Here is a 16,063-nt window from a genome sequence, read left to right as displayed (position 1 = left end):
CATCTCCATTACGTAATCCATTCCATTTTAGTAACATAGCATGGAAATGAGGTCACACACAAAATGAACAGTAGATGATTGCAACTCGTTCAGTCACATCGCATACCATTCAGGTTTTCTTCTTTAAATGTAATTGAAATTAGAACAAGATGACTTTCATTTAATTTTATTACCAGAATTGCATAGAAAAGATACACAAAGACACAAGTATGGCAAATTATATTGTTTGAAAGCACATTTGTATAAGGAAGGCTGGTGGTGTATTTGACGTGTAGTAGTTTTGCGCTTATACAAAAACTGTCACTAATAATCATAAAAAAAAAAAAATTAAAAACTGGCACAATAAAAATTGTCTTCATTTGGTAACAGAGCAGTGTAGCTTTGTAAGGCATAAAGTGGCAAATCTGCCCACTACCCTCAATACAATACAAACATATATGTCATCGTACTTACTTAGTGTTTTTGGATTAATATTATTATTGATGTCATTAATGTCACATATTCATTCAAACAGATGCGCTGAAGACACCGTGGAAGCCGTAGGGCATGTTGACAGCCACATTGGCTCTTCCCAACTCCTCAAAGGTCTTGGCATTCAAAACCAGAAGGAAGGTGCTTTTATCCTAATGTTGCCCAGGAAAACAAAACAAAGCAAAACGAATATTAGTGGACCAGCAGGTAGACATTGTGCAAAAGTTTCTGAACACTTTAATTGAACGCATTCATTGAAATACTCATTGGAAGATTGACACCTGAGATTTTCTTGACACAATTAGCTAATAAATTGGAAAAATATTTCTCATTATGTTACCTGCGAGGGAGAGAGAACCACAGAGAGGATGACACCGTCATCCTCCTCTACAGCCTCTGGTGAGGGCACAAATACCGGCTCCGATGGGAAGAGACCCTTCTGGTACCACACCTGAAAATGAATGAACAAAATCGGAGCAATGTAAAAATGTTGCAACTACAACATTATGTTGCATTGCATCATGACAAACACCTTAAGCGTCTTGTGGTTGAGGTCCATCTTAAGAAGCGAGTCTCCAAACATGTGTCTGAAGCCGCATCCGTAGAAATAGCGATAAGGCTTGGTGTTGTAGTGCTCGTAGTTGATGTGGGGGAACTCTAGGCCGCCGTACTGCGTGAGGTCATCGCCATGGAGATCCTCGGGTTGGCAAAATACCTGATGACAAAGAGATGGATTAGTGTGGCATTGTCATGTGTGGTCAAAAGATTCAGTGAGAGTTCAGGACTGAAAATCACTTTTTGTTCTGGCTCAATTGAATTCATTTTTTTAAATTGCTGGGTCAAGCTGCATTTCGAACTCTTTAAGCAGATTTACTGCAAAACTTTTCATACTGTAAATATTTCAAATAAGTCGAGGGGGAACAGTTGAGTCGCTTGGAATGAAGTCACACTTACCCTCGTGTTGCTCTTTTTGACACATGTTGCCGTACTGGAGGGACGAGTGTTCAGGTTTTGATCGGTCGGCGTGTCATCCGTCACGTACATGGGTAAAACAAAACGGCGAGGAAAAACTCTGCTCATCTTGTTGTACACCTGGATGAAAGCAATTGCAGGTGTGCTCTTTTAAATCCAAATGACAGCATAATTTTGTAGAGCAGTTATGTCATTTGTACACGATTGTTTCAAATAGGAACAAATCAGATGTGGAATATCGTCCCCAGTTGGAAAATCTTTTGCTTTAATTTTCTATCAAAAAAATGTGTCAAGCATTAACAGGGAGAACAATGAGCAAATGTTTCCGTAACAGCGAGCTGACCTCATCTAGCGCCTCTCCCGACTTGCGTAAATTTTGAAGGCAGTAGATGTCGAGGGCTTGGCCGTCGTCTGAGCAACACAGGTCCAATATCAAGAAGCCGTCCTCTTCAAAGGCGTTGATCTGATGGAAGTTGGAGAAAGCTTTGGCAAAGTACTTCACTGGGCTGGCCTGAGGAAATGAGATGGCATTAGACTTGAATCCAGTTGCATGATCCTTCAAGCCTGACTGTGACCTCTGACCTCGCCTGTGTTTTTATTAATAAGATGCAGGACGGTTTCCAGCTTGGGGTCCCAGTAAACGGCATCGCTGAAGGCCTTGCCCCTCATCTTACATGTGACGATCTTCATCAGGTCAATTTTAACTGGCTGCTCAATGAACACCACATAGTTCTTGGACATGGCTGGAGGGAAGAAGGGTGGTCAGAAGAAAGCACCAGCGGTATTGGCCGCCCGCCATGAGCTGACTTACCAAAGCTGTGGTAGTAGGACGGTTGGGACTTGTTTGCAGGCGCGATGGAGCAGAGAATTTTGGCACCTTGCAGCGTGTCTTGGGCGTTTGACTTCTCAGGAGGTACACGAATTATGTTGTACGTAGTTCCTGAACAATTTGCATTTTTCAGCGCATGGAGGCACTTTAAGGTTTTTAAGGCAAGACAGAATGCAAAGTTACCTTTGCCTCCATAGGAATTGCCCATATTGAAGCAGGTGCCGTCAGGGTCGTAGTGAGGGTGGGCAGTGGCTCCATTCACAGCAACAAACTTGCTCCAGTCGACCTACAAAACAGAGCAGCTATTATGATCCACATTTATTTTGTTATGTAGAGGAAAGTTTTAAATAGACCGTGTTTTGTGTACGTACCTGTTGGAGTGTTTCGAGGTTCTCTGGGTTGACTTTGTGCATCAAGTTGGTCTCTGTGCTGACATAGTAGTCTCCTTTGTATTTTATGAAGTTGACATTTCCATTGTCTGTGGGCTCTGCAACAGGCAAATACTCAGCGTGAGCGTGTGGGAATCTGTATGTTCTAAAGGTCATGACAAGAAGTCTGTCAACAAATTCCCGGGTTCCCGCACTGCAATTCATTCTGTTTCATAACACAGTATACTGTACACAATCAAACACAAAATGGTACCAATGTTTTAGGATGTTTCGCTACTGCATTATAACATAATTTTTGTTACATACCATACTTGCATGTTTCACAAGGGATGGATTCAGGATTACGACAATAATGGTACAAAACATGGACAAAAGTATTGGGACAGCTTGCTCAGAGCACATCGATACAGTGTACATTTTATGATTTGTTTTGGCCTAAAAAAGAAGTATTATGGACTGACAATAGTACACCAGACATACTCACTTATCATTTCAAAACGAGAGAAGAATCTCTGGAAGATGTTTTTGCAAGGGTCAGGCATTGTGACGGTGCCAAATTCAGACACCATGATTCGATCCCGCTCGCTATTCTTCTTGTAGGCGTCGCTGCGCAGGAACCGACTCGTGTACGTCACTTGGCCTTTTTCCATCTTGAACTTGTGCAACATGGCCATCCCGTCAAACCAGTGGTTGTAGCTGTCGGGGAGGAAAGGCTTTAAGGTGCGGGCCCTTGAATTGAAAAACACTGGTTGAACTCACTGAGTGTCTCCAAACTCAAATTTGCCCGGGCCGTTTCGGAGGAGGCTGCCGTTGATCCAGTGGGGAATGGTTCCTTGTACCTCAGCACGGATTGGATCAGGGCTCTCCTCGGCAGAGCAGACCAGAGGTGCGATGGTCTCCAAGCCCTTCGGTCGTGCAGCGGTACAGTCCTTCCCCTCCTTGTTGGCATCATCTGCATACACAAATGGCAAATAACAATAACAAATGTTAAGCGAAATCCAGAAGTTATTAATTTTAGTATGGTTTAGTGAAAAAAAAATCAATGTAACCGCGGCAATACTTTCAATAAAATTGTGGATGTATAAAGTATGGAATAAGCATATGGTAGTGATCCAAGTCACACTTCCAAAAGCTCTTTTATTTATATAGTCATGAATACATTGGACAAATCAGATTTTTTTCTGTGTGTCAGCAAATAGTCATGCCTTGACTAGTGGGTTGCATAATAGCAATAGTTTGATGACAGTTATGTATTTAATATTTCGGGGGGGGCTTGACTCACATCGGCGAAGCACGCATGCTGCCTGCCTGGCTTTGCTCCATTAAGCCAACACCCAAAGCAATTTTGTAAAAAAAAAGACATCTGATTTGAATTCAGCTTAATACTCTTTGTTCTTCTAGCGGTTGTTCAAAAGGAACACTTTATCTATGTACGTATAAACATTTGAATTACAGCAAAAAGTTAGGTAGATTCAACATTTAAAGGCAACAAACTTTGATAACGTTTGCAATCTGAGGTTTGGAGCAAACAGTTTGCTAGTCTTGTTGTGCTCATATTTCCATTAATGTCAATAATTTACGTCTCTGAGTTGTTCCAGCCTAATAATAACTATCGTCAATACAATACACAGTGTACTCCATACAAGGTCTGTTTACAATTTACTCCCAAAATACTTTTTGTAATGACACCCTGTGCATGTTGACCCTGGGTCTAAATATGTACAGTAGAGTAACGACAAGGATTAGAATCATGTTCTATATATACGTTCTTTGTATTCCTCGTGAAGAGCAGTCTCCTAAGTAGAATAATTTAAAGCGCCTGAAACATGAGATGTTTTCTTCCATAGATGGTCAGTGATGGGGTGTGGGGGGGAGCACAGCAAGTCTGCCATCACAGTCATATCTTACCTCAGAAATAAAATGAGCAGTGCAGCGTTATGATCTACATAAGACAAGCAAAAAGCATCTTAGCATCTTACCTGAATGAATGACTGGGGCCATGTCCGTTGGCAAACAAAATCAAGTCCCTGAGGCAAAACAGCCAGGCGCGACTGCGGTGGTGCAGCAAGAGAACACGCTGCAGAGCAGTTACATAACATGATGATGCTTTTACGTAACCCATTGAGGCATAATGGCATGGTAACCATGGTTACTAACCACGGCGTCTAAATGAGGGACCACGAGCAGATACTTACTCTTCGGCTGCTATTGCATTGTTTAATCTCATGGTGTCCTCTTAATTCTTGGTTTGGGATGATTACTTGAAAAATGTATTCTCTGATAGTGATTTCTTTTGTTTTTAAGCAACAAATTATTAAACTAATGTAGCTGGAGTGCTTTCAATTAGGTTTGGATTAGTCTAGTCGTACTAAACTGTGAACTCTGTAAAACAACTGAACATTTTAACAGGTGTAGATTTTTTTTCGTATCCCCTGTGTGATCAGGATACCACTTCTAATGTATCTTGGGAAATGGGAAAGAGGTAGCATTTAAATAAAATAATTATAAAAAATAAAAATCATTCTTCTCATAATTTTCGGACAGGCAGCAGGTGATTCAAAGTGGAAAATTTAATTTTGGAAATTGTTCAAGTCATTGTTTTTGTATGCTGCGTGTTCACAATGTATTCACTTAACAAATTAACTTGGGAAGAAATGCAAGAAATATGGAGAAAGAAATCCTTTCAGTTTAAATGGTTGGGCTGTTGAATAGTATATATAACACTTGCTCTGTGCTCATGTACCAACATGTTCTTCTCGTGGATTGCAGTTAAAATTTTGTTCACTAGAGCGCACTGTTGACTTAAGTGCAAGATAGAGGTCAACGGATAGGCTCCCTATCATCCTATTATGGAACTTCGAGGACTTCACTAGATCGGTCATATTTGTCTGTCCACAAAAAAATAAACAGTATGGAAGCGAAGGTATTTTCAAAAAATGAAAGGAAAGCCCCAATTGAATTCAAATTCATACTGTAATCAAAAAAGGGAGGTGGGGTAAATAACATTTTATATAGTTGTTTGTTTCACAGTCCTTAAAATCATTTGTCACGCTGTTTTTGTTTCTTCTTAGAATGAATGCGACAAGAATTACACTCTGGCAGATAAAGTGGACACCTAAACTATGTTGCATGCTGATCCTCCTAATCTTAGTTGGAGGATTAAAGCACAAGGAGGCTTGCCTGAGGTCCAGCCATGAAGCTCTAACCATTCAGGTGACGTTTTATTTTGTTTGTTTTTTTTTTTTTAAAGGTTCCCCAGTCATAGATTGAAACCTGCTCACTGTCTTGTTAAAATGAAACATATAGAGAGAAGACTGCAGTGCTTTTCTTTGGATTTGGGGAGTGATTGTGTTTTTGCTGTTTATGAATTGTTAATGCTGTGATCAAATGAACTATTAATTTTTATAATTAATTACTAGATTTGAAGCTGGCATTGCAGATTACATTCCATTTAAAAACAAATCACCCTGGCAGTAAAATATTGGATAAATTTGCACAAGATAATGAAATCATGCTACCCAAATGCTTCATGTTTAAGGCTTGGTGCATAACCCAGAGTTCCAACTTATTGAGTCAGCATTGTCTTTGTGCGATATCAAAATTGATTTGGTGGTTTGAAATATTTAAGGGTGATCAATATGCAAAGAAAAAAAACTGAAATCAGAAAAGGGGCAAACATATGGCACATACGCTAACGTAAACGTAATGTAATGTAAACATTGCGGTAAAACGTAACATTGCAGTAAAATGTAATGTAATGTAGTGTAAGATGTTTTAAGCATCACTTTGTTACTCTACTGACCTGTACAGAAAGTCATTCATGAATCCTGCAGTTGATGTTTTGTAATAACTCGTAAAATGTATATTTCCTCGGCAGGCTATATCTCATCTGCTGGATAGAATGCCTTCATTTCCGAGTATGAATAAGTGGTCATTGTCAGAGGTTCTGGGCCGACGGAGACGACTGTTGGGCCTTGGCGCGCTGCTCGCCTGGTTGGTCCTCTTCCATCTCCTGGTCAACGTCTGGCTCCTCTGCATCTTCACCAGTCTGCTAGTTGTTTTGGGAGGCTGGCTTGGGTCACGCGCCATTCTGGATGCCAACAACCTTCTCCACTTGGAGCATTTCTTGCCCCTCGGCGGTGCAACTCCTCCTCAGTGTTCAGCTGAACAAGAGTGGAGGCTCAATCAGGAGATCCACAGCGCCGTCCACAAGGCGGTGCGGGATTTTGTATCTTCTTGGTATCGCACCCTACTGCCAGAAGTGGAAGGCGAGTTTGAGCGCGCAGTGCGTAATTCCATGCTGGAGTCAGTGATGGAGTTGAAGGAACGTGCCAGGCGGGTCGACAGAAAAGTGCTGGTCCAACGACTTTTAGAGCTTTATGGCCGCCACCTGCAAAGCTACATGACGGCCAGACGCGTGCAGCTGGAGACGCGGAATGCCAAGATTAGCCTTTGGCAGCTCTACCAGGAAGTAGACAGCCCTCATCCAGCTGTGAGCAATGCAGCCACTGAGCTGGGCTACACCAGAGCTCTGGTGAACCTCGTCTTGCACGTGCTTGTCCCATACCCTCAGATGGAAACCAGAACCGGAGGGTACATGGTTACCGAACTCATCACCTGCAACGTCCTTCTGCCGCTCATAAGTAGGCTTTCCGATCCCGACTGGCTCAACCAAACCATTGTGGAGGTTTTCACCAGGTCACAAAAACCGCAAGATGGCGCCCTGTACCGTTGCGCCCTCAATGATTCGTGGATGACCTGCTTGTCGTCTTCGGATCGAGTGAGCGAGAGCATCTCTGAGCTGTTCAGCCCAGTGAGTGAGGAGGACTCCTCTCAGTGCAGTATGCTGACCCTCGAGACTTGTTCCGGGAAAGCTGAGAATTGCCACGCCGGCCTGCTCGCGCCTTGCAAGATCAACTGCTGCTCCCATGCATCTGGCCACTACTCACCGCTCGCAGGCTCCAAGATGCTCTCACTGGATTCCCTGATGCAGTCCGACACGGAAGAAGACACAACCAGACGCTTGTGCGATTGCGGTCCTTCCCCCAACTTCTGCAACTCGATCAATTTAAAGGATGATGTCGATGATTTTGGCTGCTTGGCCCCGTTGAAGAATCTCGGGCCGAAGGTGGCGGTGCCTGTGGATTCGCCCTGGCCTGCAGGTGTTGCTCAAGAAAGAACCCCCACCGGTCCGTCAAGCAGGCTTTGCCTTAGCCCCTTCAACTTCGAGGCTCCAAACAAACCATCGCCGGGCATCCAAAATGTGCAAATTGCGGGAACAGTTAGTGCGAGGGAGCAGCGTGGCACTGGAACACATCCTTATACTCTCTACACTATCACGGTAAAAATCTAGTCAGACAGTTTGTGACGATTGATTTCTATTTCTCCAGTACAACTTTTTGTCATTTCATCTTTGGCAGTTTGAGACAGCAACATGCCCGGAAAACAGTGACCTTTTGCAACCAGCGACTTGTCACTCGGTCAACCGCAGATACAGCGAGTTCCTCAACCTGCAGACGCGTTTAGAGGAGAACCCAGAAGTGAAGAAGTTCGTTAAGAGTGAGAATTGAGCAAAATATAACTTGATTTATTTCTCTTGTTTTGGATATCTTGTCACCATTTTGACACCACTTTTAACAAGTATCTGGTGTTACAGATGTTAAAGGTCCCAAGAAAATGTTTCCCGACCTCCCCTTTGGGAACACGGATGGCGAGAAGGTGGAAGCTCGTAAAGGTCAACTGGATACATTCCTTAAGGTGCACTCTAGCCCAAATTTGCTAAAATAGCTAAACTGGGTTGTACTGGTGCAGATCCTTCAGTCATTTCTTCATTGAATTTTGTTTTGTAGCAACTGAACAGCATACCAGAGACCGCGAGGACCGAGGACATGCAGGAATTCCTGTCTCTAAACTCAGGGGGTTGCACATATTTTGGAAAAAAGCCTTTTTCCAAGTCAAGAATTGATAAGGTGACAAGGAATTTGTGTACTCTGGACCGCAGTCTTGCGGTGTACAAATCAACTGCGTCATGCAACTTAATTTATTTTTGAAATGGGATCCAACATTTTGTCTGTCGTGATTGCTGCTACAGATGATGGAAAACGCCTTGGACACTTTGAAGACAGCCTTTCCTTACCCTGAAGCCATGAGTCCAACAGAGGACCTTGAGGGAGACTCTGATGGTAGAACACTGGACAGCAGGAAGTACAGGTGAGAGTTGGCTCCATAAAAAGAAAGGTCTACTTATACATCTCTTGTGAATCATTTTTGGGGGGGATTACAAATGTTTCCTTTTTTGTTCCCTGTATCAGACGGCTCATGTTCCCAAGCAAAGTGTCTCCATCCCTCAATATAACCGACTTACATCCTAAAGTGACGTACTGCTTTAGCGAAGGCAGCCCCGTAAGTTCTCATGTCATTCATTAAATGTGTTTTTATTTGCAAACACATTTGTTGTCATTTCTCTGATTTGTTCAAGGTGCTTAACGGCATGTCCTTATCCAGATTGGAAAGTTTTGTCCTGGAGCAGGAAAGACTTTTATGCCAGCCGCAAAGCAGAGAGCAAGCCAAGCGCAGGGAGTCTTCGGGCACAGACAAAAAGACTTTGGGGAAAAGTCAGAGTGCAGGTATGAGGTGCTTCCTCCCACCCTCAAGTCAACAGCACTTGTTTTTATGAAATGTTTATTTTCCAGCACTCCATTCATATTGTTTCCACTGTTGTCTTAGGCAGTACAGTGTAATGCCACTTGAGGGCAGCAGAATCCCACATCTTGCATTTGCTTGTGTTAAAAAAAATACGAAAGTGTCGCTACATCTTGCACTGAATTTGTTTTTTTTGTTTTTTTTGTTTTTTTAATTATTATTATTTTATTTGCAGACACAGCTGTGGCGGATGTTGCACTGAACATCTTGTGTTTGTTGATGAAGGAACAGTGGAGTTGGCTGTGCACCGAGAACATCCAGAAGGCCATCAGACTTATCTTTGGCACTTTTATTGAGAGGTTGGACTGAAAGCTTCCATTGCTATTTAAATTTGTTCATCATTTTATCATGAATATAATCTTTCTTTGATTATGTACTTCCATAGCTAAGCATTATATTTTGACTCCATCAATTAACTGTAAAGGTAAAGGTATCACCACTAATGTTGACAATATATATTTCTATGATCATGTCTACATCATTTTTTTCTCACAGATGATCGTCGTTTAGGCCTTTTCTACAGTAAGGAGAGTTAAATGAGATGCTGCATGGCACAAAATCCAAGGCATTGTTATTCATTTTAAATGCAAGGTTAATGCCAAATTTTAAATTCAAATTTCAACAAAGGCATGTCTATGATTACCACTGGGCTTGTTTTACCGCAACGTCTGTGGGAACCGCCTTTGTTTAGGCTCCAGTGTTCTGCTGTCATTAACATCACTGACTTGCTTAGTGCTCACTGAGCGGGTCACTAAGTAATTCAAGCTGCTGTTATGTTTTGAACTTGGTAAGCACGCTTGCATCACTTTGCACGCACGGCTTCGAGATGTCACACCTACGTTTGAAGCCGATATTCCCGCAAATTCTGACTCCTGTCTTCCACTGTTTTTTGCCCCAGATGGATGGACGTGGGCGTGGCCCACCTGACCAGCGCCCCCTGTTGGGTCATTTACCTCCAAGTTCTGCAGGAGGCCGTGTGGCCCGGTGGCACTTTGCCTGCCCAACCGCAGCCGGAACGCAGTGCCGCAGAGAGAGAGGAAACCAAGGAGCGATGCTTGGAATGTCTCCTGCAGCTACTTCCGGGTTTGCGAAGACACACTGAGTGAATGCTTGACGCGTTGACTTTGACCTACTCTGTCTGGTTTGTGTTGATTTTGGTGGCTACAGAGTTCATCACCGACATGTTAGGCAGTGACAAGTACAGACTGAGCTTGGAAACCATGCTGGAGTCTTTACAGGACCACCACATAAACAAGTGAGTCGTCAAGCATTTCATTGCTTTCTGTTTTGATGGTGGTGGGATTTGCTTTTTCCATCTACAGTCGAATATCTGCACAATTCAAATGTCCTAATCGTCTCTTTCTGCAGGCATCTGGTTTACTGCATCTGTGACTTGCTGCTGGAATTTCTGATACCGGAATCAAGTGATGACTCCTTCCAGCGATCTCTTTTGCAAAGTCTGTGCAAAGATACTCCTGCCTGACGGCCACATTTCACCACAGCTGGAAGTCCACGCTGACATGACGGATTCATACCAGGGCTGTGTGAGTTAAGGCCATGAAGAACTCACTAGATTCTTGGTCAGTATCCACAGATCGTAAGTTTTAGGTTGACAAACTCATTTTTGTGCTCAGATATATTGTGTATTTTGTTTTAATATTGCTCAACGTGCACACAAATATGCAAATATGAAATCCAAAATAAGCAGTGAAAATGTTGCATTTAAAAAAAAGTTCATGTTCAGTTTTTATTGACATTATAAAGTTGGTTATAAAAGATAAATATGAATACAAGAAATGTCAAAGTAATCAAGCATGGTGTAAAATAGCATTATCAGACTTAACAAAACATTTACGTACATTATCCTATGCAGGCTGAATTCTATGCTAGATTAGAGTCAAGTATTTTTACTGAGCCACTGGAAGCAATATGTTTATTATAATCATTAGCAACGCTGAAAGCTGTTTTTAATGCCGTATCCCATCCCACACATGATTTATTTGTTTTGTGCTGATGCCTCCAATATCATCCACTTTTCCATCTAAATGTTGAACAATAAGTTGTGGTCAGTGATTTATTCTTTTTACTGGGTTGAGGGCTGTGGTGCATTCAGTTATTCATTCCAAGTTGAAGATAAATTTGCATTTTGAATTTAATGCAGTGTATTATCATACAAATGAACCCATAATATTGATTACAGCTGCTGAATGTTTTCAAATGAATCTCTGTCATGTTGACCCGAGCATTCAAGTTAACCCGACCAGTATTACAAGAGCACGTGTGAAAAGACACCAGAAGCCAAGAGTTCTTTTCATCAATAAAGTCAATGTGTGGTCCAGGCAGCGTTGTGATCTTCCCATGATCGTTTCAACATTTTCCCCAGACAACTCTTTGATGAAGTTTTAATACTATCAAAAATCAAAACTATTCTTTGGCACTCATGCAATCCAACATGAACCATGAGACAGTGTAATAATGTTCTTTTTATATTTGACCGGAATAGTTAATTAAGAAAAATGAGCTACGGAACCAACAGCGTACATAAAGTGTTTCCGTACGGCAACATAAATCATTTCAAGTAGATCACATTATACGCCAGTCGCCAAACATAAAGGAAGTGGAAATGTGTGCTTTTTAGACTATCCTGACGTGAGGGCAACCACAACGCTAAATCAGTGACAAAGTAGTTAGTTGGTTGTAAAATAAAAATTATCTTCTGACACCTTTGTAGATGGTATGTTTTCATAAAATGAACTTAGCGGCTTGGAAAAGTCTTTGAGTCTCTTAACTGTGCTTTTTGTACCTCCTGCATGAATATTATGATTGTGATGATTAGCAGTATTAGTATCAAGATCATATTCATAACTGCTAGTTGACGTCACAACTGTTCCACTGTTATGGACAGAAATTCCCACAGGCAGACTCCGAAACCATAAAGAACATCTTCCCAGGAAAATGGAAGCTTTTACGGAGGCCGAGGGGCTTTCCATAATGACCAGGTGTTCCAATACTATATTTTAAAAGTGTGATTACAAGTATATAGTATGAAGCAAAAAAAAAACTAAAGGAAAAGGAGGAGATGTTGGGTGCTGCTCTTGAGTTGCATCTAAATCATCCTCTCTCTCTCTCTCTTTCTCTCGCTCTCTTTGCAGTAGGATTGCATCAAGTCTTGGCTTTCCAACCGGGGATTTTCTCAAACATCATGTTTGCTGGAATTCACACAGCGTTTCAGCAAAATTGAACAAAAGAAAAACAAAAGAAGAAAAACATCAAGCCATGTTACTGGTGATAAGGAACACATTGTATTCTGATGAAGTTTTGATGGCTTTACGTCACAAACATACTGACGACTGGTTTTTGCTTACTCGTCAGCCTTCCCGCTGCAAAATAAGAGAGGCGACAAAGGGGTGACGCGCCTCTTCATTTGAAGAGCACACTTCTGTACAAGTCTCAAATTGTTGGAATACTTTTGGTTCTGGTCAAAGTGAAACACATTGTGAAAGGCAGGGGTGTCAAACTCATTTTTGTCACGGGCCGCATTGTACTAATAGTTTCCGTCGGGAGGGCCATTATGATTATCAACGCATATGTTATATACAGTATAGCCTACACAACAAACTGATGAATAAAGAGCTTTGAAATCAGGCACTAGTAAAAATTGTTTTAAATATTTAAATGGGATGCAAGTTAATAAAAATTGCTAGCAATATCTGTAGTTTTTAAAAATGAAGATAATTTGCAATTTTAGTATTGACACATGAAGTCAATGCACAATTTGTATTCGCGGGCCACATAAAATGATGTGGCGGGCCGTATCTGGCCTTGAGTTTGACACCTATGGTGAAAAGCATAGCACCTGTAAAAACAAAGTCGTGCCACCTATGCATGGCAATGATGCGTTGACCCTTGACACCCGTTTCAGGCCTCTGTCGTAGTCTTCGTATTTGGTTTCAGCAAAGCGCTGCGGGCTTATGTAATGCCTAGTGGAGAGGGAAGATTTATTGAACAGGTGTTGGGAGGCTCTGCGCTGGAGTTGTCCTCGTAAAACAGCGCTAGCAGCGTGCTCGCCAATGAGCCGGGTCAGGGCAGAGTCACGTGTGGGCACGTGGGACGGGGCGGGCATTTTATTCTCGAAGGACATAACATCTTCGGCTGTGAGCTTGACTTTTCAAGCTTCAGGCAATTTACTGAACATCAACAATTGCATATTTAACCAACCATAAGGGAGTTCCCTACACTCCTCAGCTCTTCAAGCATCTCGCATACGTCAAAAAAATAACAAACAAAATTCAGAAGAAGTTTGCTTTTATAAACTAATTTGAACTGAACATACTTTTATTGGTTCAATGTTCCATGTTTTAATAATTGAGTTCCCTCTCAGAGTTTGGAAAGTATGAGCAACATTGACATATGCTCTGTTTAAAAGTTTTATAGACAAGAAGCGAGCACTTTTCCTGTTTATGAATTTCATGATCGCGGCCTTCGAAAAAGACTGCAAGCGGGCAGAAGGAGTGTTGAAATACATTTGTAAAAACAATATCAATGTGTGGACAATTAGATGGCTTTTAAAAAAGAAAAACACACACGCTGCAACAAAGAAACTTTTACTATCTCATTGTTCCAAACTGACAATAGCATGCTTTGTTTTCCCAGGGTCAGTTTTTTTCCCGCCTTTATTTTTCTCTCAGTACTATCTTTCCCCAAGTGCTACTTTTGCCACTTCTGGGAAGAAAAGCTGGTGGCAGAAGGTAAAGCATGCGTTCACATGGTGAGAAGTCAAGTGTTTCTTAAAAGGCGCCGTTTGAGTGATGGCGAGGCCTTTGATCGGTCAACACATGACAGACATGTCAGACAACTTGGCACGGTCCAGAGAAGAATCTTGGAACAGATGAGAAGCTTCACCTTCAGATGTAAATATTGGATAGTACCAGTATTTTGAGGCCCTCATTACCGATGAGGACATCTAGTTTCGGACGTGCAGAATTTGTCACGGAACATTGAGGAAGCATTTTGTTTCATGAGAACCGCGCCTCTCAAATAGGGCTGCGGTAGAAACTATTTTGTCATTTTTTTTTGTCTGTCAACATTCATCAGTATAAAGCTCATCCGTTTGTCGTCATCTCGAGACCTTCTGTTCCGTCTTGTTCACTCTGGCGGTTATGTGATAGGCACTCTTTGGTCTGAGCTTTTATTTGTCGTGGCGAAAATGTAATACTCGCTCTTCTGGGCCAGCTCTGACTTTGACGAATCAGCAGTAATCCTTCGATGAGTGAATGTTTGCTGGGTACTGGATGAGAAACCAAAGCGCTCGTCTTTCACACAGTGGGCCTCCTCACTGTAATATCGCACACCAGCGGGAATTTTCCTCGCTCGCATGTGCGGGAGGTGGAGTTTTTGGTCAGAGATGACCTGATGAACTTTTAAGGTGCAGATGAGGATGAGAGTTGTTGAGCTCGAGATTTTGTTACCTGACTTTAGCATCATGTTTTGCAGTCGTTAAAACCGAATCAACCGTTAAAGAGTGGCGTTTTTAGCCCCATGCTTTGTTTAGAATGAACCATAGTGACTCGTTTGAATCCATTATGCTCATTAAGCTATTTGCATTTACAATGGTTGGCGGGTTTCTTATGGATTGCAACCAAAATGATCTATTGCCGTTGCGTCAGCTGCAGATGCAGATAAACTTCCTGCAATTAGACAAATGGCCACAATGGGATCTAAATGGTACACAAATGGTACTCGGAGAGCCAATATAATCAGTGCTTTAAAAAGATAATGCTCATTTTTAGATCTTTATTATTGTGGTTAACAGTGTCGTTCCAATGCAAAGTGTAGCAGTCATTTAGTTCAGCAGAAATTGATCTAGTAAGGTTGCTGGTACCTCGATCTTGATGGATGTGTTATTTACTGATTTTGACGTGCATCAAGGCGGATTATTGCTGCCAGGTTAGAAAAATGAGACGCAGTTGAATCATCCCACAAAGATGTCTTTCGTCCAAAATGTTCTGTCCCCTCAGAACATTTGGTTTTGCTTTCCAGGGGTGAAAGCTGGAAGGCAAAAAGCCAGTTGGGGTTTATCAGAGATGCTGGAGCTCTTGCTGGAACTCGTGTTTGTGTGTGTTTGTGTGTGTGCGTGTGTGTGTGTGTGTGTGTGTGTGTGTGTGTGTGTGCGCGTGTGTGTGTGTGTGTGTGTGTGTGTGTGTGTGTGTGTGTGTGTGTGTGCGTGCGTGCGTGCGTGCGTGTGTGTGTGTGTGTGTGCGTGTGTGTGTGTGTGCGTGTGTGCGTGTGTGTGTGTGTGTGTGTGCGTGTGCGTGCGTGTGTGTGTTTTGTGCTTTGATGGCTCTTTTTACTGCCAAACTTTGGAAATGTGCCGCTGTGATGTGACTCCATTACAGCTGGGCTGCGAGTCAGCCTCCAAGAACACTGAGGTCGACGCTTCGGGGTCTGAAAAACATGGCTGAGCTACACAACATGAGTCAAGAGATTAACTGGCAAGACACCAGTGCCATGAAACGGGGAACAACACGCAAAACAATATGGAATGTGACGTTTCTGATTTGGGTTTTACGAGGTGATGAGAAGATGGAAACTCAATTCCAGCAATAACCAATAGAATCGTTTGGACTGACCAGAAGAACAATTTGTGTAGTGACGAAAGAAAATGCAAAGCACTCGTTACTGATAGGAACTGGAAGAGCTC

General features: G+C 42.2%; 2 protein-coding genes across 32 annotated transcripts in view; one reads left to right on the top strand and one right to left on the bottom strand.

Annotated features, from left to right (window-relative positions):
- The window catches only part of snx19a (sorting nexin 19a), a 48,649-nt gene extending 33,097 nt beyond the window's left edge, over positions 1-15,552 (top strand). For 12 of the 31 annotated variants that reach the window (XM_049742322.2, XM_049742320.2, XM_049742323.2 and 9 more), the window contains 12 exons: positions 5,733-5,874; positions 6,539-8,002; positions 8,082-8,220; positions 8,318-8,418; positions 8,511-8,630; positions 8,753-8,871; positions 8,973-9,063; positions 9,140-9,287; positions 9,539-9,662; positions 10,262-10,446; positions 10,531-10,618; positions 10,732-11,422. In XM_049742322.2, the coding sequence (XP_049598279.1) occupies positions 5,733-5,874; positions 6,539-8,002; positions 8,082-8,220; positions 8,318-8,418; positions 8,511-8,630; positions 8,753-8,871; positions 8,973-9,063; positions 9,140-9,287; positions 9,539-9,662; positions 10,262-10,446; positions 10,531-10,618; positions 10,732-10,846 (2,836 nt within the window). In that variant the 3' untranslated portion in view covers positions 10,847-11,422. Of the gene's footprint in view, positions 1-3,436; positions 3,583-5,732; positions 5,875-6,538; positions 8,003-8,081; positions 8,221-8,317; positions 8,419-8,510; positions 8,631-8,752; positions 8,872-8,972; positions 9,064-9,139; positions 9,288-9,538; positions 9,663-9,858; positions 10,447-10,530; positions 10,619-10,731; positions 11,423-12,268; positions 12,363-12,515 lie in introns of those variants that run through there. The other 19 variants (XR_007486274.2, XR_007486273.2, XR_007486271.2 and 16 more) reach the window with 19 other exon arrangements.
- LOC125982121 (carotenoid-cleaving dioxygenase, mitochondrial) lies at positions 151-4,775 on the bottom strand. The gene is made up of 12 exons (XM_049742368.1): positions 4,641-4,775; positions 3,421-3,613; positions 3,146-3,357; positions 2,644-2,759; positions 2,456-2,558; positions 2,255-2,383; positions 2,026-2,186; positions 1,787-1,954; positions 1,426-1,563; positions 1,004-1,186; positions 812-922; positions 151-623 (listed from the first exon to the last, which is right to left on the bottom strand). Exons 1-12 carry the CDS (start codon positions 4,660-4,662, stop codon positions 507-509), a joined length of 1,653 nt encoding a protein of 550 aa, XP_049598325.1. The 5' UTR covers positions 4,663-4,775; the 3' UTR covers positions 151-506.
- Positions 15,553-16,063: the final 511 nt, after the last annotated feature.

Source organism: Syngnathus scovelli, chromosome 15, assembly GCF_024217435.2.
Source record: "Syngnathus scovelli strain Florida chromosome 15, RoL_Ssco_1.2, whole genome shotgun sequence".
Classification (NCBI taxonomy): Eukaryota; Metazoa; Chordata; class Actinopteri; order Syngnathiformes; family Syngnathidae; genus Syngnathus; species Syngnathus scovelli.
The sequence above is the reverse complement of the archived record's forward strand: the minus strand, read 5'-3'. Positions and strand labels throughout refer to the sequence as shown.

Coding starts and splice junctions, on each gene's coding strand:
- LOC125982121 (XM_049742368.1), bottom strand. CDS start 4,662: ATGGCCCCAGTCATTCATTCAG. Junction 3,614..4,640: donor GGCCCCAGTCATTCATTCAG/GTAAGATGCTAA, acceptor TTGTGTATGCAG/ATGATGCCAACAAGGAGGGG. Junction 1,564..1,786: donor CGGGAGAGGCGCTAGATGAG/GTCAGCTCGCTG, acceptor GCTTTCATCCAG/GTGTACAACAAGATGAGCAG.